The sequence below is a fragment of the Saccopteryx leptura genome, chromosome 5 (assembly GCF_036850995.1).
Source record: "Saccopteryx leptura isolate mSacLep1 chromosome 5, mSacLep1_pri_phased_curated, whole genome shotgun sequence".
Taxonomy (NCBI): Eukaryota; Metazoa; Chordata; class Mammalia; order Chiroptera; family Emballonuridae; genus Saccopteryx; species Saccopteryx leptura.
In genome coordinates, this window is record NC_089507.1 from 5,491,017 (window position 1) to 5,517,648 (window position 26,632).

The following is a 26,632-nucleotide window of genomic DNA, read 5'->3' on the forward strand; positions in this document are numbered from 1 at the left end:
AGAAAACCGAGGCGTAAAGCAATTAGGTAATAACTAGGTAATGCACCTGAGTCCATGTCACCGATAGGGACAGAGAGCCACCGGGCTCCATGGCGGGACTCCAGTGTGCACAGGTGGACTAGCCAGTCAGCTCAGGTGTCCCCTCTGGGAGCCCTTCCTGGTCCCACTGGCCTCAGCTGTCCCTCGTACAGAAAGGCCCTGCACCCGCTGCCTTGTTCCCTTGTCACGAGCCTGGAGAGAAACGGGCTCGGGCACCTGTGCCACCATCGTCGCCCGCCTACAGCAGGGCCCGGTCTCTGCGGCTGGGGCTCTGGGATGGTGTCCGCCCTCCTGCAGCCCACCACCCCTTCCCAGGCCCGGCTTCCTCCTCCCTCTGCGAGGCCTCCCCGTACGGCGCCTCGGGGGGCAGCCGCACCCTTCACCTGCCTCAGCTGGGCTGAGCAGCACCACGGAGACGTGCCCTCTGCCTGCCTCTCCTGTCACCCAGGGGACGCGTCTGTTCTAATCCTCTGTGGGCCACTCCCTGTCCCATCACTCACCCTGCCGTCAGCAGGGTCTGCTCAGGAGGCCGGGCAGGACACCGAGGTGGGGAGACCCACACTGCCGCCTCCCCCGCGCCGGCGCCCTCCCCGCTTGGCCGTCAGTAAGCACACGGGGCCCTGTGAAAACCAGGATGCGTGACCAGGCGGGGTGCAGTGGATAGAGCATCGGACTGGGATGCGGAAGACCCAGGTTCCAAACCCCAAGGTCACCAACCTGAGCGTGGGCTCACCAGAATGAGCGCGGAGTCACTGGCTTGAGCGTGGGATCACTGACATGACCCCATGGTCACTGGCTTGAGCCCAAGGTCACTGGCTTGAGCAAGGGGTCAGTTGCTCTGCTGTATCCCCCCCCCCCACCAGTCAAGGCACATATGAGAAAGCAATCAATGAACTAAGGTGCTGCAACAAAGAACTGATGCTTCTCATCTCTCTCCTTTCCTGTCTGTCTGTCCCTATCAGTCCCTCTCTCTCTGTCAAAAAAAAAAAAAAAAAAAGCAGGAACTACCAACACCAGGGGTGGGGGTGGGGGTGGGGGTGGCTGAGGATGAGGCCGGCAGGTACAGAGTGAGCACGCGATGAACACAAAGAACTGGAACTTCTGCTTTTTCTGCCCTGTCGTAAGGACACAGGAAAAAGGAAAGAAACATCAGAAAACCCTGTGTGATAGACCTCAAATGTTGCTGAACCTTTCAGAAGGCAAGACTTCTCATCAAAGCCAAGACAGGTTTCTAGCTTAATTCACCTCCAGCTGCTCCGAGGGAGTGAGGCGACCTGCTCAGAGCCGACTGTGCGCCTCAGACTCACACAGGCCCGCTGGCAGCGCGGCCGAAGCTCCCAGGCCCAGATCACGTGCTAGCCTGGGCAAGCGGGCCTGGGCAAGCAGGCCCCACACTGCTGGTTCTAAGCATTTCATCTAACAAACGATTCCAGTGATGACAACACCGGGGCCCGAGACATGGACACAGCTCGCAGAGGTGGCAGAGGTGGGGAGACCCACACTGCCTGCCTCCCCGCGCCGGCGCCCTCCCCGCTTGGCCGTCACTAAGCACACGGGGCCCTGTGAAAACCAGGATGCCCGACCTGGGGATCCCTGGTCACCCCAGGCGGCCACCTTTCACACCGGACAGAGGAGGAAGCAGGTGGCTGGAAAGGTACTTGCCGGCGGCCACACTGGACGAGACGGGTAGAAGCACTGAGCGAGGTCTGCGCGTCTGCCCCAGGGACGTGCTCGCGGGAAGAAAGCCCCGTGGCAGACACAGGAGGGGGCACGGTCCCACCATCGTCCCACCATCGGCCTCAGAGGAGCCTCTGCCCACAGCATGCCAGCGCTGGGGGTGAGGATCGCGCTGCCCAAAGATCTCCGTTCATGCTTGTCTCCTGTGACCCTGGGACGTCACCTCCAGGTTGCCACTGCCCCCGAAGTGGGCAAGGCAGCAGTCTGGCTCAAGTGGAGCCACGACTCAGCTGCGGAGGAACAAGGACTGCAGTCCCGCCCTGCACAACAGAGGGGCCCGTACAACCAACGAACTCTGCTCAGACAGGAAAAGCATCACGACCCCACTCAGGCCACCCGGTGGCCGACTGGAGGAAGTCCAGACACTCTGGTTTGTCTGAAAAACTGCTTTCCCTTCCCCACGGTTCACACAGCAGGTTTTCTTTCAGCACGGACTGAACTCAGAATCCAACTCCTTCAAGTCGGCAGCTTGAACTTGACCCCTCTGCGCTCACATGCTGGCCCCTTACCCTGTGGCCTTAAGTGGGGTCAAAAGGCCTGACCAGGTGGTGGCGCAGTGGATAGGGCCTCGGACTGGAATGCAGAGGACCCAGGTTCAAGACCCCGAGGTTGCCAGCTTGAACGTGGGCTCATCTGGTTTGAGCAAGGCTCACCAGCCTGGACCCAAGGTCGCTGGCTCGAGCAACGGGTCACTCGGTCTGCTGAAGGCCCGTGGTCAAGGCACACATGAGAAAGCAATCAATGAACAACTAAGGTGTTGCAACGCGCAACGAAAAACTAATGATTGATGCTTCTCATCTTTCTGTTCCTGTCTGTTCCTATCTATCCCTCTCTCTGTCCCTGTAAAAAAAAAAAAAGAAAAAAAGTGTGGTCAAAAGGAAGGGGGCGGGAGCTGGAACCTGGATGGACAGACAGCCCGCTGCCCAGGCCTCCACCCACAGCTTTGCTCCAGGGCTGTGAGGGCCTCTGGCAGATATGTAAGGGAAGTCGTAGGTTTGTCCCAAGAGTCATCAACACCTTAATAAGGCATTTTAGGAGAGTGTTGGGGACCCAAGTGTCCTCCCGTCCTTTCTACACCAGGCCAGCGGAGCCTGTTAGAATCTGTGCCACAGAAGCCCAAGGAACTCTGTAGAGACACTCGGCTGTCTGCCAGCCCCTCCGACATCCTCCCCACAGCTCTGGGGGCCAGTGGAGGGGCCGCAGTCACCCTGCTTTCTGAGGGGCTGGGGGGATGAGCAGCTGAAGGTGACAGCCTGCTGCAGTGCTGGGCCAACACCCCGTGCCCTCTCCTCCTGTTCGGTCCCTTCTCATGTGTGAAGTGGCTATACAGGACCCACACCAACAGCTCCATGGGCAGACATGGGATGGGCTGTGAGCCCCAGAGACAGGTGCCAGCCGGGCAAACTTCCTACACAATCCTTAGGCGCAGGCCATGTTCTCCAGCAGAAAAGAGAACAGACAGAGAAGGAGTGTCCTGACCAAGTGAGCACACGGGGAGGTGGCAGGGTGGTGAGGGCACAGGCTGGAGCAGACTGGGCTCCAATCCCGCTCCTGACCCGCCACTGAGCCTCCGCAGAGGAACCGACCGTCCCAGCCAGGGAAGGAGCCCGCCCCCCGCAGCCCAGACCACAGCCCGGAAACCACACAGAACGTGTGGGGCACAGGGAGCGGGCACAGCTCCACCGGGACAGCCAGGCAGGGCCGGAGGCTCGGTTATCTGACTCAGCATGAGTCACCCGACATCCACGGTCTCTGTCCCCACTTAGGAGGCACCGTGAACCAGCCATTCCACGGTCTCTGTCCCCACTTAGGAGGCACCATGAACCAGCCATTCCACTGTCTCTGTCCCCACTTAGGAGGTACCATGAACCAGCCATTCCACTGTCTCTGTCCCCACTTAGGAGGTACCATGAACCAGCCATTCCACTGTCTCTGTCCCCACTTAGGAGGCACCATGAACCAGCCATTCCACTGTCTCTGTCCCCACTTAGGAGGCACCATGAACCAGCCATTCCACTGTCTCTGTCCCCACTTAGGAGGCACCGTGAACCAGCCTTCAGCGAAGCACCCCACCCTCCCCCCACAATTAGGCAGCAGTCACAGGAGATGGCAGAGGAGAGGTACTGGGTGGGGTAGGAGGGCTCTCCCCACACGACACACAGGCAGACCCTGCCCAGTGGCCCCGAGAAGAAACAAAGACCGTCTCGCTACCAACAGGGAAGCCTTGGAGAACCCTCTGGACTCATGCCAAGATCTGCGCCTGAAAAGTGCCCACCACACATGGTGACCCACAGGAGACTCTCCCCACTGCGCACACCAGTCTCTGGCGCCCCACTGGAAACCCCGCCCCCGTGCATGCTGGCCCCCAGTGACCCACTGGAAACTGCCCCCCCCCCCCCCGTGCATGCCGGCCCCCAGTGACCCACTGGAAACTCTGCTTCCCATGCATGCCGGCCCCCAGTGACCCACTGGAAACTCTGCTTCCCATGCATACCGGCCCCCGGTGACCCACTGGAAACTGCCCCCCGTGCATGCTGGCCCCAGCGACCCACTGGAAACTGCCCCCCGTGCATGCTGGCCCCAGCGACCCACTGGAAACTGCCCCCCGTGCATGCTGGCCCCAGTGACCTACTGGAAACTCTGCCCCCCGTGCATGCCAGCCCCAGCGACCCACTGGAAACTGCCCCCGTGCATGCCGGCCCCCGATGACCCACTGGAAACTGCCCACCCCGTGCATGCTGGCCCCCGATGACCCACTGGAAACTCTGCCCCCCGTGCATGCTGGCCCCCGATGACCCACTGGAAACTGCCCCTGGTGACTCACTGAGGCCGTGCCACTTCCCCTCCAGCTACACCAGCCCAACTGTATGAGTCACCACCGCCTTGTCATCCAAGTCAATGGGAGCCCTCAGGGAGCCTCTTTAAGGACATCACCCCATTGAGCCCTTGGCGAGGCAGGACACGGACCTGCTCTGCACCTACTTGAACTTGAATGGTGGTCCCTCAAAGAACGCAGCGCAGTTATTGTCACTGCCCTTCAAACTCACGGTTACAGCTGATGCCAACCCCCCACCAACCACCGTGCAGACGGGAAACGCGAGGCCTAGCAAGGGGCAGGCCCTTGGCCAGGGAGGAGCGTGTGGAGCTGAGGCTGAGACCCCAGAGCCATTCACACGCAGAGCCCGGGACACCTCACCAGGGCATACAGAGCACCCATCTCCAGGGAAAGTGTCTCCACCTCATCGTCTGTCACTTTACAGTGTCCCTGCCCCCATCATCTGCCCCTAGAAAGGCATGGAGACAGATCCAAATGTCCCTAGAAGCTGACCTCCTCTGGCACTTTGGTGGTTCAGCAAGTGTTCAGGTGGCATGGCCAGAGAGCAGCTGATGCCAGCCCGGGCTCCCCCTTGCTAACACGGCCCCTGCAGGCCGGTGCTCTCCTGGCACAAGCTCCCAGTGCCCCCTGCCCGCACGCAGGAACAGACAGAGTCCCAGAGCAGAGCCCCGTCACAGGCTCCCAGTGCCCCCGGCCCACGCAGGACAGACAGAGTCCCCGAGCAGAGCCCCGTCCACACAGTGCCCCCTGCCCGCACGCAGGAACAGACAGAGTCCCCGAGCAGAGCCCCGTCCACACAGTGCCCCCTGCCCGCACGCAGGAACAGACAGAGTCCCCGAGCAGAGCCCCGTCCACACAGTGCCCCCTGCCCGCACGCAGGAACAGACAGAGTCCCCGAGCAGAGCCCCGTCCACACAGTGCCCCCTGCCCGCACGCAGGAACAGACAGAGTCCCAGAGCAGAGCCCCGTCCACACAGTGCCCCCTGCCCGCACGCAGGACAGACAGAGTCCCCGAGCAGAGCCCCGTCACAGGCTCCCAGTGCCCCCTGCCCGCACGCAGGAACAGACAGAGTCCCCGAGCAGAGCCCCGTCACAGGCTCCCAGTGCCCCCTGCCCGCACGCAGGACAGACAGAGTCCCCGAGCAGAGCCCCGGCCCACGCAGGGCCCCCTGCCCGCACGCAGGACAGACACCGAGTCCCCGAGCAGAGCCCCGTCACAGGCTCCCAGTGCCCCCGGCCCGCACGCAGGACAGACACAGAGTCCCCGAGCAGAGCCCCATCCACACAGTGCCCCCTGCCCACACGCAGGACAGACACCGAGTCCCCGAGCAGAGCCCCGTCACAGGCTCCCAGTGCCCCCGGCCCGCACGCAGGACAGACACAGAGTCCCCGAGCAGAGCCCCGTCCACACAGTGCCCCCTGCCCGCACGCAGGAACAGACAGAGTCCCCGAGCAGAGCCCCGTCCACACAGTGCCCCCTGCCCGCACGCAGGAACAGACAGAGTCCCCGAGCAGAGCCCCGTCCACACAGTGCCCCCTGCCCGCACGCAGGACAGACACAGAGTCCCCGAGCAGAGCCCCGGCCCACGCAGGGCCCTCCTGCTGGAACGGAAACATTCACGCCGGCCTGAGTGCAGGATCACGAGGACGGGGGACGGGTGTGCTTCCACCACCGTGTGTCACCACCCCTCCTCTGTCTGCACACCACAGGTGTCTGCCCGTGACCTCTTGGCCTCTAACAGGGTTAGACCCCTCTGGCTTCACACGCAAACCACAAGATTCACCTACAACTGCGATGCAGAGAAGTCCACTTACGCCAATTGTGAACTTGAACTTGAACGGTGGTCCCTCAAAGAACGCAGCGCAGTTATCGTCACTGCCTGTCACCAGCCGGTACGGCCTGCTCTGCTTGATGTCCACGCTGTTGATGACTTTGTTGTGTCCGGTGATCTCACCCACAGAAGAGCCACTGTCCCACAGGAAGACGGCTCCAAACCTTTCCCAACAAGAAGAGCAATAGGAGAGGGGTCAGTGCTGAGCAGGCTGACGAGACACGGTGGCTGAGCGGCGGTGCCACCAAGCTGCGGGCCACACGCCAAAGGCACACGACTCCGGCTCTACGCAGGACTGTCGGAAGCATCGAGAACACGTGCCTTCGGAAGGGACTGGAGGTCCGCGTCCACGTGGAAGGCGCTTAGAAAGCCCCGCCCACCCGAGGAGCAGCTCTGTGGTGTCATCAGTTTCCTTCCTGCGCGGGCCCAGGAAGTACACCACTTCCCACCCCGCGGGCGACGGGGTGCGGCCCTGCTCTCGGAGGCGGTCAGTGAAAATGTGTTGTTTTGGTCACTATTCGCAGTCAAGTGAAAAAGGATTTGTCAAGACTGACAAGAATGATTTGAGAAGAGCCTCCCAGTAAGGGAGATAAAGACATGTGCCTGCCAGGTTCAAGTCCTTGAGGGCAGCTGGGGTACCCTAGCGGGAGCCCCGACTGCACTTGGAACCTAACCTGGGAGTGGTTCTGACCCCACTGGTCACTGGACCGAGAGTGCCACAGCCACTGAGGGTCACCTACTCAGGATCCACTCATCCCATTTTCCTCAATGAGGGGACCTGAGGTGACATGCTCAGCAAGGAAAAATGTCCCTTGTCCCCTGCAGCGAAGTATGGCCCTGCGGCAGCTGCTGGGAGGGACCCTGGTACTGCTCTTTAAGAGCTGTCTCTCACTTTCTCTCTTTCCTGCTCCCCGCTGCCCAGAACGTGGGCACGACGCAGGAGCTCCAGAGCTCTAGACAGAGAAGGCTCCTGGGTCCAAGACTAGTCCCGGGGGCACACCCCATGTAAACGTCACTGAACCCCACCCTGCAGGAGCCACGGCTCGCGCCGGCCACACCTGTGTGGAGGCCCACCGGCCTGGCACCTACGGGGACTTAAAACACACTAGTCCCTCCCGCCTGGCACCCTGATGTCACTGCACACCTCCCACAAGGGACACCAAGGAAGAAGCAGAGCAGGGGACATGGGGAAGGAGGGACCGAGGCCAGAGACTCACTCACTTCTCCCTTCCTTCCCCGACCACTGCGATCCTCTTACTGTCTTCTGTCCAAGCAATGTCCTTGATCTTCCCGGCAAAGGGCTGGTACTCGTACTTCAACAGGTGCTCCTTCTGCGTGGTGTCCCAGATCCGCAGCTTCCCAGATACATCTGGCAGACAGAACAGGGTAGCGAGAGCCACAGTCACCACGGGTCCAGGGCCACGTGGGCACAGGGCATGCCCGCACGGCGCTGCCCGGGCGCACAGGCCTCCTGCAGGCCAGCTGGGCGGAGGGACATGGTGTAGGTAAGCCACACCCAGCCACTCGCTGACCAGCCTGCGGCCTTCACACGGACCACCACTGCTGGGTGGGCGTCCTCACCTGTCGTCACTGGATGACTGGGCTGCGGGGGCAGCAGAGCCCCAGGACACAACCCAAGGCATCAAGACGCAGCCTCATCTATGACCACCCTCCTTTCTTCGCAGGGGATCTAAACAGCACACGGGCCTTGAGCTGCTGAAGTTCTTCTGCACGTGTACACCCTGCGTACACTAGCGACACCTGTCTCTCCCATGCAGCTTTGCATTACTAACAGAAAGCAGGCGTGCAGCTGTGCAGCCGGGGCCTGTGGGATCTACTTCGTGGCCCACGGGGGTCGGCAGCCCCTTATGACAGCTCAGCACAATCTCACAACTCACACCAGAGGTGTAAGCCCTTTGTGAGACACAGGGTGGGCGCTGGAAGGAGTCAGGCACTGGCAAAGCCGGGTGCCGGGCCTTGAGGCAGCTGCCACAGGCCAGTGACAACGTAACAGCCCTTCCTTCCCTGCCCCCAGCCTGTCACCCCGTTCCAAGCACCCACCCCCCGCCCCTCCCACAGAAGCAGGGATTCCCGAATCAGTAGAAATGAAGGCGGAACTAACACGAACAGTGAGACTTAAATCCTCAGCGGGAAGCAGGTCTGGGGAAGCCTCCCCCCAGCAGGCAAGATGGTGCTGTTTCCAAGCCCCTGGGCCCACTGCGCCACCCAACACCTCTACAGGGCTCCCCGAGACGGCTCTGTCCTGCTCAGGTGGGGCCACGGGAGAGAGCTGGTGGCCGGCCCAGAGGCTCCCGACGCGGCTGGCCCGGTGTGGCTCTGCGAGCCCCAGGCGCCCTCCATTGCGCCCCAGGGGGGAAGAGCGCTGCCTGAGGGCCGCTGCAAAGGTCAAGGAGTCACTCGCGTCTTCACAGACCATCCCTCAGGACACCCACCGCAGCTCTCCTTCCCGGGGGTCACAGCCGGGCAGACCATCCCTCAGTACACCCACCGCAGCTCTCCTTCCCGGGGGTCACAGCCGGGCAGAGTCGGGGCAGACCATCCCTCAGTACACCCACCGCAGCTCTCCTTCCCGGGGGTCACAGCCGGGCAGAGTCGGGGCAGACCATCCCTCAGTACACCCACCGCAGCTCTCCTTCCCGGGGGTCACAGCCGGGCAGAGTCGGGGCAGACCATCCCTCAGTACACCCACCGCAGCTCTCCTTCCCGGGGGGGTCACAGCCGGGCAGAGTCGGGGCGGCTCTGCAGGAGGCCCCGCCCTGGAGCGAACGCCCTGCACCCGGCGCGCTCGGCTCGCGGTGGGACAGACACTACCTTCCACAGGAGCAGCACTAACCGAGGGGCTCCCGGGCCCGGTCCTCCCCGGGCGGAGTCTAGAGAGACGGCCTGGCACACCCCCCGAGGGGAGTTCCAAAGACAACCTGGACCTCGTGAAGCCCTTCGCTGAACAAACCGGCCAGCAGGGAAAGGGCAGCAGGTGCAGGGGCCGGCGGTCAGGCCGTCCGGGGTGCGTGGAGCCGCGGAGAATGTGACCACAGCAGGAGGCCCCAGTGTCCCACCTGACACGGGTGAGCCTGGCACCCCACCCCCTGGGCTCAGCACAGCAGCCCGTGCTCCCGCCTGCTCAGCTCCTCCCCGGGCACCGTGGCCGCGTACCCCCTCCCACCAGGCCAGCGGCCTTCTCCGTCAGGCCGGCTTGCTCATCCAGTTCTTTCCAGAAGCAGCTGGGGCCAGAGAAACACAACGGGGCTGGAGACCAGGTGCACAGGCCCCGTCTGAGGGCAGCCCAGATGCAGCCAGCAGACACCGGCAGAGACACGGGCACCGTGCGTGCTAACTGCTGGGGGCACAGCGGACACGCCGCCTGGGGCCTCAAGGACAGACAATAGACACACTTCCACTCGTGTGCTGGCTGGACCCCCGTGCAAGGGGACAGGGGCTAGAGGGGCAGGCCTCTGCTCATGGTGGCTCTGCAGCTGGTCCCTCTGCCCACACTCCTCACCCGAGGAACACTCATCCCCTGGGCTCGGGGCCCACTCTGGAGAGCCTGCCCTGTGCAGCGGGGTGCGCTGTTTTCCGAGGGTCACTGGGAGTCACTGTCCAGCGTCCAGGGCACCGAGCACGGGGCACAGCCCACGAGCAGCACAATGACCCGAGGAAGCCACCACTGCAGAGGGACTGGACTGCCCCAGAGATGTGCCACGTTGAAGCCTTAAGGACTCTGAGGGTGGGACTGGCCACCTTGTTCACCATGAGGCAGGGCTTCCTCACAACCGGCCTTCCAGAGGGCTGGAACGTCCTGCAAACGTGGGCCGGCCACACACGTCCAGGGACCTGAAGACCCATCAGAAGGCCAGCACCCCTCTGGCAGTGAGCGGCAGGCTTGCCAAGGCCGCCCTGCGCGGGCACAGCGGGTCCCAGACAGCTCCCTCAGCCGGAGCACAGCGCTCTCAGCCTCGTCCTCACGGCGAGCCGGGCCACGTCTGGTTCAGCCCAGGGCACGCACCTCTGCAGTGACTGTCTCGCCGTCTTCGATTTGGGCAAAGGACCAGTGTGCAGCAAACGTAAATGTGATCTCCACCCAGAACACCCGGACCTGCATGAGGCCCCAAACTCCCGGTTTCTGCAGCCTCTCGGGGTGATAAGAAAACTTCACGGTGATGCTTTACTTGTGTGGACTGCCTTCCGGAACAGCCCCTGCACCAGCCTTCCCACAGCCTCTGCATCAGCGTCTCCAGGCTGCTGAGTCCTGTCTGGTTTAACTCCCGGCCTCGGGACACGGGACAGGGCAGGCCCAGGCTCGGCACGGACGCAGCAGCCGGGCAGGGAAGCTGTGCCAACCAGGCAGCAGGGTGTCCCAACCACATTTCTCTGCTGAGAAGACATACTTTCAAAAGGCACAGGGCCCAACCTCGGGGTTTTAGTGAACAGGCACTTTGCTGGCAAGCTAGGCCAGAATAAAAATTATTCACAAGGCTAACATAAATCACAGGCGATAAATCAGAGCAAGTTTCACAGACACAGTTGGAGAAGGCCAGACGCTTTTCCTGTCAGCACCAACAGCAGTCATCACGCTGGTTCCACCTGCCACCCCCACTCCCCCGGGACAGAAGCCCGCCTCGCCGCAGGTCCCCCTCGGCCACACCCACGCGTCCAGAGCCGCACATGCGCAGGTCCCCCTCGGCCACACCCACGCGTCCAGAGCCGCACATGCGCAGTTACCTCCGGAGGCGATGTAGAAGCCGCTGGGCGCGTACTTGGCGGCCACCACCTGATGCGCATGCTCCGTGTAGATGTCAGCCAGCGCGGGGTTCTGCGGGAGGAGACCCAGTGAGCACAAGGCACGCAGAGCGGTCTACTTCCCGCTCTCCCAATTAATGGATTTGGGGGGAAATGACACACAAACCTTAAGTCAAAAGCTTCATAAAGAAAATCTCAGAAGTATACCTACCTGTCTACATGCCTACAGCCTGCCTGTCCCTGGGTGATAGAATTCTAGGTCATTTTAACCCTTCCTCTTTCGGCTACAGTTACAGAAGTCAAGGTAACTTCCTGTTCCTATCTGTGGAAAGCACACACGGAAGAGAAAGGTCAGACTGCCCGGCCGTGCCAGCGCTGTCCCCGCGGGCACACCGCTGGCTTGAGGCAAGAGAACAGAGCGGGGCGAATGGCTGGGAGCCTCTCCTCATCACGACCCTCGGTGGGAAGCGTGGACTCCCGCCCTTTCGTAGCACTGACCGCAGGCCAGGGCCAGCATCCGGGGCTCGGAGCAGCTTTATGGGTAACAGAAGGCTTCAACACGACTTCCTGGAGGCAGATTCTGGCACCCCCCCCCCCCCCACACATACACACACAAACAGGAGGCCTCGGCAGACCTGGAACACGCCAAAATGCTCTCGAATTGCCCCACAGCCGAGCTTGCTTTCAGGAGGAATCAAGACTCGGCCGCGAGCCACTGACACTGGCCGTCAGCGTCCAGTGAAGTGAGCGCTTCGACAGAAGGCGGCTCCCGCTGATGAGGCCGCCCAGCTTTCCCGAAGCAGCTGCCGCAGGTACAACTGACCTGACCCCCAACCGTCCCCACCTGTTCCAGCCACCTGGGAGTCCCTGCTTCACCTCCCTGCCACATCAGAGGCCTGTCCTCTGCTCAGCCTCGCGGACACAGGATCCCCACACTCCGCTCTCCCAGAGACCAGAGAAGCGCACCCTAAATTCTAGCCCTGTCAACCACCAGCCACCTACTGCCAACCCTGGCAGCCCAAATCTCTGTATGTGCGGCCCTTTGGCCAGCAACACCTCTCCCTGGCTGCTGACACTACCTAGGCATCGGCCCTAACGGAAGGGCCACCTCCTCCATGAAGCCTCCTGTGATGGCTCGTCCTCTCTCTGTGCTCCACAGCATTCCATACTCCTGGAGGGATCTGCGATACCTACTGCAGACCGTCACCTCCAACTTCTGTCACCTGTCCCCGTGCACTTACCACCTCAGCCATCACAGGAGACAGCAAGGGACAGGTGCTCAGGAAATGACTTCTGAAGGCAAAAAGGTTTCATAGCCCTTCTCCTTCACCCCTAAGACTTAACACTTATTACTGACGTAGCAGGCACTTAATATATGTGGCTCATAAACTAATTCATCTCAGAATGAACATCTGCTAATGAAATTAGGAAAATATCAGGTATCCAAAAAAATGTTGAATGGACACTAAGCTAAGGAAGAGGAGCTCAGTCAGCGTCACTAGACCTTTGAGAAACGCAAGTCAAAACTACAGTGAGCCCTGGCCGGTTGGCTCAGTGGTAGAGCGTCGGCCTGGCGTGCAGAAGTCCTGGGTTCGATTTCCGGCCAGGACACATAGGAGAAGCACCCATCTGCTTCTCCACCCCTTCCCCTCTCCTTCCTCTCTGTCTCTCTTCCCCTCCTGCAGTTGAGGCTCCATTGGAGCAAAGATGGCCCGGGCGCTGGGGATGGCTCCTTGGCCTCTGCCCCAGGCGCTGGAGTGGCTCTGGTCACAACAGAGCAATGCCCCGGAGGGGCAGAGCATCGCCCCCTGGTGGGCGAGCCGGGTGGATCCCGGTTGGGCGCATGCGGGAGTCTGTCTGACTGTCTCTCCCCGTTTCCAGCTTCAGAAAAATACAAACTACAGTGAGACACCACCGTGTTCCCGCTAGAACCAAATGGTAGCAAGCAGGAGGGAGCGGGGGGCGGGGGGCGGGACACTGGAATGTCCACGTACTGCTGGTGGGAATGCAGAACAGTCAGAAAATAGCTGGGCTGGTTATTTATAGTTAAACATACACTTACCATACAGAAAACTAGCAATCCACTTCCAGGCATTTACCCAAGAGCAATAAATGCACAAGTCCCCAAAAAGTCACACGCACGAGGGGTTAGAGATGCTTTATCCATAATGGTTTGAAACTAGAAGCCACCCAAAGGCAGAAATGACATGTACCCTGCCCCAGAGTGTCCCACCACAGATGAGGCTGATTCCCTACCAGAGGGGTCCAGATGACACCAGGAGTTGGACCCAGTGCCCACTCCCGACCCTCCCAGAGTGGCATCTCTCCCCCCTCCTCCGTCTCGGGAAATGAAAGCAGGATTTGGGGTGAGCAGTTGATTTGGGGAAGGGCTCTGAACCAGAGAACTGTGTCAGGGAGGGAGAGAAGCCAAAGCTGGGAGCACAATGGGCCCGGGCACTGCTGCTGGGGCAGGGGCTCCCCTCCTCCAGTCCGCAGGAGACCTGCTGGGGCAGGGGCTCCCTCCCCCAGTCCGCAGGAGACCTGCTGGGGCAGGGGCTCCCCTCCCCCAGTCCGCAGGAGACCTGCTGGGGCAGGGGCTCCCTCCCCCAGTCCGCAGGAGACCTGCTGGGGCAGGGGCTCCCCTCCCCCAGTCCGCAGGAGACCTGCTGGGGCAGGGGCTCCCCTCCCCCAGTCCGCAGGAGACCTGCTGGGGCAGGGGCTCCCTCCCCCAGTCCGCAGGAGACCTGCTGGGGCAGGGGCTCCCCTCCCCCAGTCCGCAGGAGACCTGCTGGGGCAGGGGCTCCCTCCCCCAGTCCGCAGGAGACCTGCTGGGGCAGGGGCTCCCTCCCCCAGTCCACAGGAGACCTGCTGGGGCAGGGGCTCCCTCCCCCAGTCCGCAGGAGACCTGCTGGGGCAGGGGCTCCCTCCCCCAGTCCGCAGGAGACCTGCTGGGGCAGGGGCTCCCTCCCCCAGTTCGCAGGAGACTTCAGGGCAGGCCTCCAGAAGTCCACCTGAGGAGTGTGGGGGCTGGACGCCCCTCCTCTGGGACTTCCTTCCCTTGACGCTGCAGGCGACACTAGCTCTCACAGTCAGAGGACAGGAGATTCAGGCAGAAGCCCTGGCACCTGAGGCCCTGTGGGTGCCCTGCGGGCTGGGGCAGAGGCTGCAGAGCCCCTACAACTCCCCACCGCCTTGCCTGCCCCTCACTCCCCAAGACAGACTGCCCCAGCCCAGCCCAGCCCAGCTTTCTAACAGCTTCCAAACCCACCTCCTCCCTCCACCTCCACCTCAGACTCCACCTAATTCCATGGTGGTATCTCCTAAACTCGTCTCCACCTTTCGTCACTCTACCATCGTCTCTAGGTCCCAGCTCTGATCACCTCCTTCCTTCAAGAGCTGCGGGGCCCGGCCCCACAGCCTCTACTCTTCCCAGACCCCCCAAGGCCCCTCACACCCAGGGCCCACCTCGGGCCAGAACAGGAGCTGCTCTGGCCCCATAACCCACCCCACAAGGTGTCCCCTGCTGAACCCAGGGCCCAGCTCTGGGTCTGCCTGACACTCGCCACCTCCCTGAAAGCCTGGACTGGTGGCAAGACACAGAAGACACAGCTGCCAGGGGCCCCCACACTTCTGCAGCTGATGGTCCCCTGGGGCCACCAGGGACAGCCCGGGGCGTCCTCCGGACTCGGACCAGGCAGGGTGAGTGTGACGGTCCAGGAGGGCTGTTTCCAGAACCTCGGATTTCTAAATACTCCAGCTCCCGGAAAGCAGTCGCTGGCAGCTGGACCTGTCTGCAGGGTCCTGTGTCTGGGGTGACTAAGGCCAAATTCAAATGACTGCCAAGTACCCACCTCCGAAGCACACAAACCTGTGCTTCCAGACCCGCAGGCCTGACCCAGAGGCCAGGCCCCTCCGACCGCACTGCCTCAAAGGAGAGCGAGAACGCACAGAATCCAGCCCAGCCCATTCCTTCAAGGACCTCCCATACCTCGTCTGGGCAGCCCAGGGGACCTGGTGAGCACTGCCTTGCTCAGCCTTCCCAGCAACACAGCTCTAACCTATGGGCCTAAGTCCACTTCCTACCTCACTCTCATTTCCTCTATCAAACCCCAGTCAACGCGACATCCTTCCCTTTATCTGCCTTGCTCCGGAATGCCTTCCCACCTATCCAATCCCCAGTGACACCCAGGCAAAGGCCACTTCCTCCATGAAGCCTTCCCTGATGCTGTAAGCAGTAATCTCTCCCAACCCTGAAAGCCTTTTCCTTCCTGCCTCCCAATAAAGCAAACCAAGCCTTGGAACAGGGCCTAGAGGGCTCCCTGCGTGACCCTGGCCATGCCAGCAGCCTAATAGGCACACAATACACTGCCATGCCCCTTCCAGGCCTCCCCGTCTGCCTGCCCAGGACCCTGAGGAGTCACGACAGAAGGCTGTGGGAGGCAGATCCAGTTCAAATCCCCGCACCTCCTGGGCTTCCCTGTCTCTAAGAAGAAAGCAGTGTTACCCAACAGGGAGGCTGTGAAGACGAAGGCAGACCACACACCATCACAGCCTAGGCAAGCTTCTAGAGATGTCTGTGAGTTAGCTCAGTCAAGTATCACACTAACCCTACAACACTATCCTTACACACGTGGAAACTGAACTGAATGAGACAGCTCAGACAAGTATCATACTAACCCTACAACACTATCCTTACACACGTGGAAACTGAACTGAATGATACAATATGCTAAGTGCTCGAACACTGCTGGGCACAAAATGTGCCCATCAAAGACCAGCTCGGATGCCAGAGGCTGTGCTCAGGGTTGTGTGCTGGACTGGAACCGGCCAGAGCTCCCGGGGCCCAGGGCGGGCCCAGGGTGAACGATGACACTCACATCAGTCTACGGAAGAGGAAATGCCCTTTTCTGCATAAAGCTCTGGAAAACAGAGCAAAGCCCTGTGAGTAGAAGCCACAGGCCAGACAACCAAAGCTCAGGACCCAGGTCTTCCTAAGGGTTGCACCACGCAAAGCCGGGGAGACCGCCACTGAGACTTTGTGAGTAAAAAGGGCTCTTTCCACTACACGCGTGTCATCTGTAGTAAGGCCCTGTGTGTGAGGGAGGGTATTTTCCAGGGCTTTGGACTGGGTGGGATTTGAGTCAGCATAGCCAACCATCCCTAGGAAGAGTCAACTTCCACACCCAACCAGATGACCACCTCTCTCTCCACGGCCTCAAGTGTGAGGCTGCAATCCTTTTCTGCCTCAAAGAAGGCTCTGATGTTATCTCTCCACACCTCAGCCAGCAGGGTAAGAAATACACCAAAACCACCCTGTGGAGGCCGCAGTGGTGCTGAGAGGAGTATGGGCAGCACCCACCCCCGCTGTCCGGGCCTAGCCTGCAGAAACTTACAACTAGACGGGAAGTGAAAGCAAGTCTGCTCCCAGTATTCTCAAAGGAGAACGGTAACTCGGGGGTAGCGGTAAAGACCTCCAAAGAGAGCTCAGCATGGGCTTCCCGAGTCAGGGGACGCCTCCTGCAAAGGGGGTGCTCGTCTGCAGCTGTGAACAGCCTCTCCATCGGAACGAACTCCAGCTCTCTTCATATAACTGAGCCTGGCGCCCCTTCGGAGCAGCGGGCCCAGGGTGGGGCCGAGGGATGCTGCCGTGTCAGAACTGTTCGTGGTACCCGACACAGGAGGTGCTGCCCGTGAGGTCACATCTGTAAGTGAGCACACGGCGCCTGCGACGTGGCCTGCCCTGTCTGGGGCAAACCCAAGGGGTCCAATGTCTGCATCCCTGAGATGCTTTTGTCCATTTTATTTGCCAAACTGCAAGTGAGTATCCCCTTAGGGCCACCTCAACTCTTCTCAGAAGCCCAGGCCTTCACTCCGGAGACCTCTGGATCACGACAACGTCAGTCCTTGGCAATGCTTCCCTCAGCTCTGAGCAAGACCAGATCAGCTTTCTAGGAATCCGTGTGACTAGCAGAGTAGCTGTTAGCACCTTCAAAGCACATTCACACCCACCCACCCCCTCCCCTGAGGTGCCCAGCCACTCTGGGCAGAAACTGCCAAACTCCATTTCCCAGCAGAGAAACAGCAGTGGCTGGCTTCCGCAGAGACGGGCAGAGCAGCAGCACCTCCGACCCTGCAGAAGCCTCTCCATTAGCCAGCTGTGAGGTTCCTGGAGGCCGGTGTGTCTGACCAGTGACAATCCCAGCCCAGGGAGCATACTCACTCACAACAGACGTGGATTTAAGTTGCCACCCCTAGGGAGCATCAGGGAGCAAAATCATCCACTACATACTGTGTAACAGGCCCAAGGCCAGCTTAGGACGAACTTCCCCCTACCCCAAATGGTCCGGCTGGCACCTCTAGCTTCCTTCCATCCCCCAACCCCCACTCAAGCTGAGTGAGTGAGAAGCTTGCAGTGTGCAATCCTGGCAGTGAGGAATCGGGCAACTAGACTGGGTCATTTCCATAATCACAGAGGAACAGCAGGAATTTGCAAGGATTTCCCAAGGAATTGGCTCTGCAAGCATTCTCAGCCTGGGGACAGGATGCCAGCCTGTACCAGTGACTCATGGGAATTAACCGGTTCCTGATTTTGTACCGAGGCTCAGGTCCTTAGGGGGAAGATGAGGCTGGAGTGCAGGAGCATGGGTCTGAGTCGGGGCTTGGCCACCCTGGGAGACCCTGGGTGTTAATGATGATTCAAGTGAGTGCCATTTACCAAGTACTGGGTATGTGCCAAGCATGCTGGGTAGGAGGGACGTCTCATCTCATTCAGTGGGCAGGGCAGCCAGGGGAAGTGGGGGGAGCCTCACCTCACCCTCTCCATTTCACAGATCAGGACATTGGGGCTCAGAGAGGCCCAAGTCAGCAATCATCCCCCGGTCAAGCGGCAGCTGATCCGCGTGGGTGATCCTCCAAGTCCAGAGCCCTTGTACTTAGGGGCTGAACCCATCTGAGCCTGTTTCTCCCATGAAGAAAGAAAACTGGGCCTGGACAAACTTAGAACAATCTCGCGGGGCTTCTGAGGTGTGGTCCCACGGCTGAGGGGGCATGGCGTCCTCTCCCTCCCACGGGGTCGCGGATGCACGGGAGGAATGAGGAAGAAGTCACCGAGAAGAGCTGCGCCGCGCGGGGGACGGAACCCGGCCTGGTGGGGGGAAGAGGGTACTCACATCGATGTTTCTTAGAATGACGCACTTTCCATTGGTGTAAAGGAAATTATTGCCCTTGGGGTCGCCGCCGATGATTTTGGAGACTCCTCTCTCCACCTGGGGGAGGCTGGCAAACACCTTCTCTGCGGAGACACAAACGCAGCGGCGCACGTTGGGGGCGCGCCGCCTCGGTCCCCGGCCCGGCTGCGGACGAGGAACGAGAGAGCAGGGGCTCAGGACCGGTCTCAGCCGGTCACCTGTTGCCTCCACCCGGAGGGGCGGCCGCCACTTTGCAGGAGCGCAGGGGACCGTGCGACTTCCTGGTCAACCATCCCCGCCGCCAGTCCCTCCGGGGAAGCGGGGATTCCACAGGGCCCGGCCCGCAGCTCCAACTTTGTGGGTCCCCGGGCGGGGGTCGCCGCAAAGGGCGGAGGGCACCGGCCTGCGCCCGCACCCCTCCCCCGCGGACCCCCCGGGATCCCGCGGAGCCGACCGCCCACGCCCCGCCGATGGCCGCGGGGGCCGGCGGCACGCGCGCCCACCCCGCAGGGCACCGGGCCGCGCCACTTACTGATCTCGTACGGCATTCTCGCCCACTTGTTACCGCGCCGCACTCGCCGGGACCCTCGGGGGCCGCGCTCGCCGCAAATCAGACCTGGCCGAGGCCGCGCCGGGGAAAGGGATCGAAAGGCGGCGCCGGGCGTGCCGGGCGCGGAGGGGGCGGTCCGAGGCCGGGGTTCGAAGGTCCGCTCGCGCCCTGCCCTACGCGCTGCCGCTGCGGACGCGCCGAACCCGGAAGCGCGGCCCCGCGCGCGGCTCGCCCCCTGCTTTGACCATATATAGTCAAGCGCTCTGCTCGGCGCTGTGGGCCCAGCGAGCCTGCGCGGACCGGGCCGCGCCCCTTCCCCCGCACGGGTCCCGCCCTCCCCGAGGAGGCCCCGCCCCCGGAAGTGGCGCCACCAGCGGGCCCCTATAAATGGCGCGCGAGGGCAGCGTTCGGCATTAGAATGTCGCCGGCAGAGTAGGTGGTGGTACTTGGGTAGGCGCGGGGAGCGGCACGGTGGGCTTCCCCGGGGCCGGCCTCGGCTGGAGCTTTGGGGCGCTGAGAGCGCCAGCGCGCCCTGGTTGCGGGGGAGTGGCTGGGGAAGTCGTGTTCGTGCTGCTGTTTGCGTGGCGGGCGTTCCAGAGCCGTGGGCCTGGGGCCCTGGCCGCGCCTGGTGTTTGCAGAAGCCGTGAGGCTCCCGCTGGGGTTTCGAAAACAGTAGTGCGTTTTTTCTTTATTTTAAAAACATGGCTAAATGGGAGTTGCCCTTCTTCGAGGGCAGCTGCTGGCAGCAGAAACTTGAGGGGTGTGCCTTGCTGGGCCCGGGCACTGGCCTGAAGCGGAGGTTGCCAGGACGCGCCCTGGACAGTGCACACACAGGAACGGACCCAATGTTCCTCTCTCTCTCCCCCATTCTCTAAAAAAAGAAAAAAGAAAGAAAATCGGGGTGGGGGTTCTAAGAAACCTAAGGTTTATTTTCTCTTGGAGAAAGCAGAAGGAAAAAGGGGCTTTCATCTTATAAAACCGAGGCAGCGGGTCCCGGGGGAAACGCGAGGGCTCGGGTGGGGTGGGGGGTGGGGGATTACGAAGCTAGAAAGGGCACTTGTGGCGATGTGTCAGGTACCTATGGGCACTTCAATGTATTCTAGTTTGGGCTTAAAGCCTCTTGAGTGGTCCTTGACTTTCTATCTAATGGGAAATAATGTTGGTTCTCTCTTTCAAAACGTATCCAGGTGTATCATTTCCTGTCTTGGCTATTCTGTAGAACGAAGTTCTGAAGGCTCACCTGGGTTATTCCTTACAGGTGTGTCTCGTCTGATTTGATCTCTTGGCTCGTGCTCCTGCTTTCCGCCACCTTCACCTTGGTCTCTTCAGATTGCAGCCTGGGCGTTTTAGGTTGAAAATCAAATCTCTGTATTACTCAGTTTAAAACAAGAGTAATTCTAAGTTTCAAAGTAAAAGGCGAATGTCCCTGAAAGGGGAGACTGGGTGCGCTGATAGTACGGATGTAGTCTGAGAATCCCTGTCTTCTGCCCTCAGCGGTACCCTCCCTCCCTACTTGCTTTACTTACAAGCTGATCTTATCCAGATAACCAAATTGCTCCTGCCTCAGAGCCTCAATGACATCTGGTCTCTACCTGAAATTCCTTGTACAAAAGTACTTAACTGCTCAAGTGTCAATTTCTTAATGAACACCATCGACTCTATTTTAAATTGCAATCTTCCAGTCCTAGCAGACATGTCTGATATTTCCCTAACTTTTGTCTGGAGTATATCCTTGGTACGAGGCAGATGCTCACATGGATGACCCAGCACCCCACATGCAGTCTTCAAGAAGCAATGGATGTGTGCCCTGGTGGGGTAGCTCAGAGGGTTAGAACGTTGTCTCAGTAGGCCAAGGTTGCAGGTTCAATCCCTTGTTAGGGTACATACAAGAATGAAGTAATGAATGCATAAACAAGGGGAACAAATTGAGGTCTCTCTGCCTCCCCCCCTCCTTTGCCTTCTCTAAAACCCACTTAAAAATGTTAAAGAAGCAATGGGTGGTGACGGTAGTTTTGTGAACTGAAGGACCCTTGTCATGTCTTTGTACAGAATGATGTAACTCTCAAAGCAGAACTGCAAGGCACCATTGGGCTATAATTATTCTGAGAAACCAGGATTTAATTATCAGACTTGAATGGGACTGGAGTTAAGAGCAGGTGTGACAACTTCACTTCACCCCAGGACAATTAATGTGATGAAAGGGCACTGACTTGGATATAAAACGAAGACACCAACCCCAAGCTCTCGCAAGCTATAGTAACCTTTATGCAGGTGCCCAAGTCCTTTGTTGGACTTAGTACTGTTCAAAATGAGATTATAAAACTTGGGTAAAATGTACCTAAACCTCTGGTAGGATACTAGGCTCCATGAGAGTCATATGTCAATCTGGGGGTTTAAGGGTGGGGTTGGGGGTGCCGATTGCGGTAAGAATCATGAGTGTGCCTGCAGGCACGCACGACCTGGCAGGCGCTTGCTGGGGTTGAAAGAGGGCACGGGGTGATCTTGGTGTGGTTGCCTCTTAGCTGGCAGAGCTCAGTAACACGTAGAGTCGTCAGCAGTGCCTCTGCTGTGGTCCCAGCACTTTTCCTTGGGGTTTCCTACTCCCCAAGAGTATCTTCATTAATACAATCTCTAACAGAGCATGCTCTAGTTCTTCAGCGGGGACCCTGCAAGGTCTCTACCCCAGTGAGTCGCTACATGTCAGCCCAGGCATTTATGAGCACCTCACTGCTATAACCACTGCCTCCCTGGCATGTTGATGAGAATGTATAAGGCCAGCCCCTTCAACTGAATTCTCAGCGTACCAAGGTGTAGTATTCTCTACACATTCACCCTTAGTGCCTGTTGGTTAACCAGCCTGCCTCCCTCCACCTGGTAAACATCACAGGAACCAGGTGCTTTTCCAACACTGAGCACAGGGCCCACCCAGGGAAAGGAGTAAAGCTGCTAATACGCGTCCTAGAGGGAATGGGCACCCCCTGAAGGAGTATTGGCTTCCAAATCGTGAGCGTCTTAGAAACGTACTACTGGGGCAACTCCTTAAATCCACCTAAGCTGGCTTTGGACAAACTGGTTGCAGTTACTCGGACTGGGTAGCTGTAATTCTGGTGGTCGAGGCCAGGCAGGTTCTTGAATTCGGGCAGACTCTAGAGAAACTGCGGAGCTCGATAGCATCGGGCTGTACCCGTGTATTGGGGGCTCACAAAGAGGTGGGCAAATATACAACAACAAGAAGAGTGAATAAAGAAAGAGAAATCTGCTTTTCACGGTGAAAGGCAAGGGAGCAGGGAATACAGCACCTCACAGTGGCAGGGGAGGGGTCTGGGAGGATGGCCCAGGGAAAGAACCCATAGCCCGACGTAGACCACACACGTGGAGCTGCCACGTGCTCACACACTAACCGGGCAAAGTGCTTGCAGCCGGTCAACCAGCGAGCAAGCCCAACACAGCTGTTTCCCCACCGTAACTTAGATGAAACCCTTAGAATCGGCTTGAGGTGTGTGTGTGATTCCGCAAGGGTTCCCCTCACAGGAGGGAAATGGGTTCCAGTTCAGGTCAGCTGAGTGCTTTGTAGTGAAGTAAGGGCTGGGACGTGGCTCTACGAGAATCTGCCTCATCCTGAGCGTGCTTAGTCTCAGACCCGTTTCCTTATCCATGAAATGGGGACCTTCCAGGGACGTGTGAGACTCCCATTCTCGGAAGCTTCGGAAAGGAAGAGAAAGGAGGGATCAAACAGGCGTTCTGAACTTCTCTCCAAGGCCAGTGAATCCACTTGCTCACTTGCAATCCTCACTTCTCATCCAGGCTCGGAGGAAAGGGATCCCCTCCTCCCTGTTCAGGGGTGTGGACTCCTGCAAAAGACTCTGTGTCAGGAGCAACAGGGAGCAGGGTGGGCCCTGCTTCTCCCTTCAGGGGCTCCCGGTTGGAATCGTCCATGTCCCGGAAGATGAGGCCCTGCTTTCTCTGGGAATCTTAGTCTCTTTCTTGGCCCCCCCTGTAGCTTGTAAACAGGCTCAAAGTAAATTCCACACAAGGACCATCTCTGCCTCTACCACCTTAAGCCAGCCTTACTACCAACACCTCCAGTTTTCACCATGAGCAGCTCCTCTCTTCCAAATTCCCTGAAACTCTAGTTTGGGTCAAGGGTCCATTCAGTCTACTTAGTTATGAAGGGAGGGGGCCAGGAAGTCACATGGGGCTAGCTTAGCAACAGGGGCACCCCCTGGTGATCCTGGACTACCGGGGTGAGGCTTTGGGTTTTCCTACTAGAGGAGAGAAATTGAGGTCTGCGCCATCCTCCCAAAAAGATATCTACTACTTTTTTCCTCCATGCTTTTGTCAGAGGACTGAGAACACAGACCCTCACATGCTTATATAAGCTTAAGACTAAAGTCTTAATCTCTGGTGCATAATTCCAAGGCAAGAGCAAGGAGTGCATCACCGACTCCGAGTGCAGGCTGTTGTTGGGTCCCTCCATGGGCTGCTCAGTCGAAAACAAATGGTGTTTAACAAGGTCAACCAGGGTGTAAACAGGTGGATAGGCAGCACCTGTAACCAGTGCTGGAAGAGTTTTGCGATCCCTTCCTTAAGCTGTGGCACTTCGTGCCTACACTGCTTTCCTATCTGAGGTCATCTCCAGACGGTGGACCTCCGTGAGGAGGGCGCAGAGCTCAGCATCACTGCATGGCTTCCCACTAGTTTGGACAGTTCAGGGATAGATCCTTAAGTGACTGACCTGTTACTTCTATAAACCATCACTTCATAGGCAGCTACACTGGCATTATCTGGTCCTTCTAAGGTCCTCGTGAGGGTTCACTGTCATCGGCCAGCCCGGTTTCAGAGACGTGGCCACTCCTCCCCCACAGGGCGGCAACGGTCTGGACAGGTCACTCGGGTCCGCTGCCCCTCTCTTCATTTTGCACAAAGAACTTCAGTGAGTGAAATTTATGCGGGGTTTTTGTCCTTTTCCATCTGACTTATTCCACTTAGCATAATCTCAGGATCCACCCATGTTGTTGCAAATAACAGATGAACAAAAACTCACTAACTGCGAAGATGGGATGGAGGTCACCAGCCGGCTTGGGGAGGGCGAGTTGGACATAAGGGGTCAAATATCTGGTAATGGAAGGAAACAGTGTTACTAACCAATGTTACCTTAATACATTTTTTTGAAACTTAACTCTCTCCCCCCTAGTGGGATGCTGGGTGGATCCAGGTCGAGGCACATGCAGGAGTCTGTCTCTGCCTCCCCTCCTCTTCACTGAATAAAAAGAAAAACTTAAATCTTTCATTGCAAACTTCCCATGAACTGCAAAACGAGTACAAGCTTCTTCTGTCTTTCTCTGCAGCCTGAGACTCTTGAGTGTCCGTGAACCAAAGCCCCCGTATCGTGCCAGTGGCCAAGGCCAGGCAGGTCCACACTGGATTCGGGCAGACGGTAGAGAAACTGTGGAGTCGGAAAGTGGTGGGCCATTCCCATTTAACAGTCTCACAATGGTGGACGAGCACACAGGCGGGGAAAACCGCTTCTTAGGCAAACAAGCAGCAGAATGGCCCCTCACAGTGGTGGGCAGGCAGTGTGCCATCCACCTCCCAGGGCGAGCATCCGTAGCCTTACATAGACTAGACACATGGCACTGCCCCATGTTCACACACAAGTCAGGCAAAGTACAAGCAAGCACGCCTAACATCTGTTTTCACACATTCCACTTGTTATATAAAGACACTAGCCACAATGGACAGAGGCCCACCCTACTCTAGTATGACCACTGATTACAGTGTGGTGGCCTGGGGACAGGAGTGGGCTCTAGTCCTCAGCTGCCCTTTCGGGAGCAGCCGAGTTTTCTGCCCTTGGACGTAGGAGCGCTTTGTGGGTCTTGCTCTCCTGGGTCAGAGATTAGAACTTGCTCAAGCTCAAAGGTAGGGGTGCAGCCAGGATTCAAGTGCCTATCTGCCTTCAGAGCCCAAGCTTTCCCCTGAGCACGTGACGAAGGGCTAAATCTTTGCACGTGCCAGTGGTGGTCCTCATTGGGCAACTCAGTCCTCTTCTAGGAAATGACACTTCAAAGCTGATGATGGTCCCTCTCCAGTTGAAAAGCTCTGTCCCTTTTGGACATTCAGAATTACAATGTTCTTGCCTGTTCCTTCTCCTGATTTAGCCCCACAAAGTGACCTGGCTATGTCTGGCTTGCTGTGTGCCCTTGACTGTCGCACTGACCTCTGTCCTGGTTGCACCCAAGAAGCAGGCACTTGGCATCCTGCAATGTTGTGGTGGTAGCAGGTCTGAGGGTCACGTTGGCGCCCTTGTCGATGACATGGAGCCTTGGGCCGAGGTGCTTCGTGTTCTGCGGGAAGCGTCCTAATGCAGCCCCGGGCCTGCTGCTGCTCTCTGGTCTGGTCGGTGTGCCGTCCCTCTCCTGGCTGCTGCGGGCATGGAGAAGTTCTGGGTGTCTGTAACACGGGCTACAGGGTGTGTTCCAGCCCCAGTGCTGTGAAACTGGCTCCAGCCCCTTACCCAAGTAACTGACGGTCTCAAGTGCCGGAGCATTCCGGAAGCTCACCCGAGTTGCTCCAGACCCCTGCCTCCAGCTCCTGGGTCTCCAGTCCTCCTCACACCACTGGTCTTCTCTCTAGTCCGCTTCTCTGAAACGTGAGGGGAGCGCCCAGGTCCTTTGCCCCGAGAACGAAATACCCTAGGTGTGCGGTATTTGGGGCCCAGCAGGCTCTAGCCGGTTTGCTTCCATGGAGCCAGGGAAGTTGATTATCTGGATACACTCGTTTCTCCGGTCTTTTAGCAGGGGGATAAGGGACCTGACCAGTAAGTCCACCAGCCAGGGAACTGGCCAGGCAGAGTTGAGCCCTCGGGGGTCAGCTCCCTCCATAGGTCACATGTTTCTGGGTAGATTCCCCACCTCAGAGTGGGAGCCTGGTGGTGTTCAGACCCGTAGGCGGCTGGCCAGAGGCATTTGCTAGGGCTGCTTGGGATGAAGTCCCGCAGGCCGAGGGCTGAAATAGCAGACGTGGTCTCCGTGGTCTCCGTGGCGTCAGCGGAGGCGGTGTCCACTGCTGGCTGTGGGGATCAGGGCAGTGGCTCTACCAGCCTCTGGGGGCCTGCAGGCAGTCTGGCACCACTGCAGTCTCTGCCCAGCTTCACATGGGACGATCTCCCCGAGTGTGTCAGAACCCCCCCCCCTTTTTTTGTATTTTTCTGAAGCTAGAAACGGGGAGAGACAGTCAGACAGACTCCCGCATGCACCCGACCGGGATCCACCCGGCACGCCCACCAGGGGGCGATGCTCTGCCCCTCTGGGGCGTCGCTCTGTTGCGACCAGAGTCACTCTAGCGCCTGGGGCAGAGGCCAAGGAGCCATCCCCAGCGCCTGGGCCATCTTTGCTCCAATGGAGCCTCGGCTGCGGGAGGGGAAGAGAGAGACAGAGAGGAAGGAGAGGGGAAGGGGTGGAGAAGCAGATGGGCGCTTCTCCTGTGTGCCCTGGCCGGGAATTGAACCCGGGACTTCTGCACGCCAGGCCGACGCTTTACCACTGAGCCAACCGGCCAGGCCCCCCCCCTTTTTTATAGAAACAGCAGCCCTATTGAAGGAAGGCCCACCCTACTCTAGTATGACCTCATCTTAACTACCTTGGTGGTGGCTTCTATTTCAAGAGAAGGTCCCATTCTCTTGGGTATTGTGTAT

At 59.1% G+C, this 26,632-nt stretch overlaps 1 protein-coding gene across 1 annotated transcript in view; it reads right to left on the reverse strand.

Annotated features, from left to right (window-relative positions):
• WDR1 (WD repeat domain 1) overlaps positions 1-19,149 on the reverse strand; it is a 36,555-nt gene extending 17,406 nt beyond the window's left edge. The window contains exons 1-5 of the mRNA XM_066385006.1: positions 18,922-19,149; positions 18,372-18,493; positions 11,185-11,275; positions 7,666-7,813; positions 6,428-6,608 (exon numbers count right to left, since the gene is read on the reverse strand). Of these exons, the coding sequence (XP_066241103.1) occupies positions 6,428-6,608; positions 7,666-7,813; positions 11,185-11,275; positions 18,372-18,493; positions 18,922-18,937 (558 nt within the window). The 5' untranslated portion in view covers positions 18,938-19,149. The remainder of the gene's footprint in view (positions 1-6,427; positions 6,609-7,665; positions 7,814-11,184; positions 11,276-18,371; positions 18,494-18,921) is intronic.
• Positions 19,150-26,632: the final 7,483 nt, after the last annotated feature.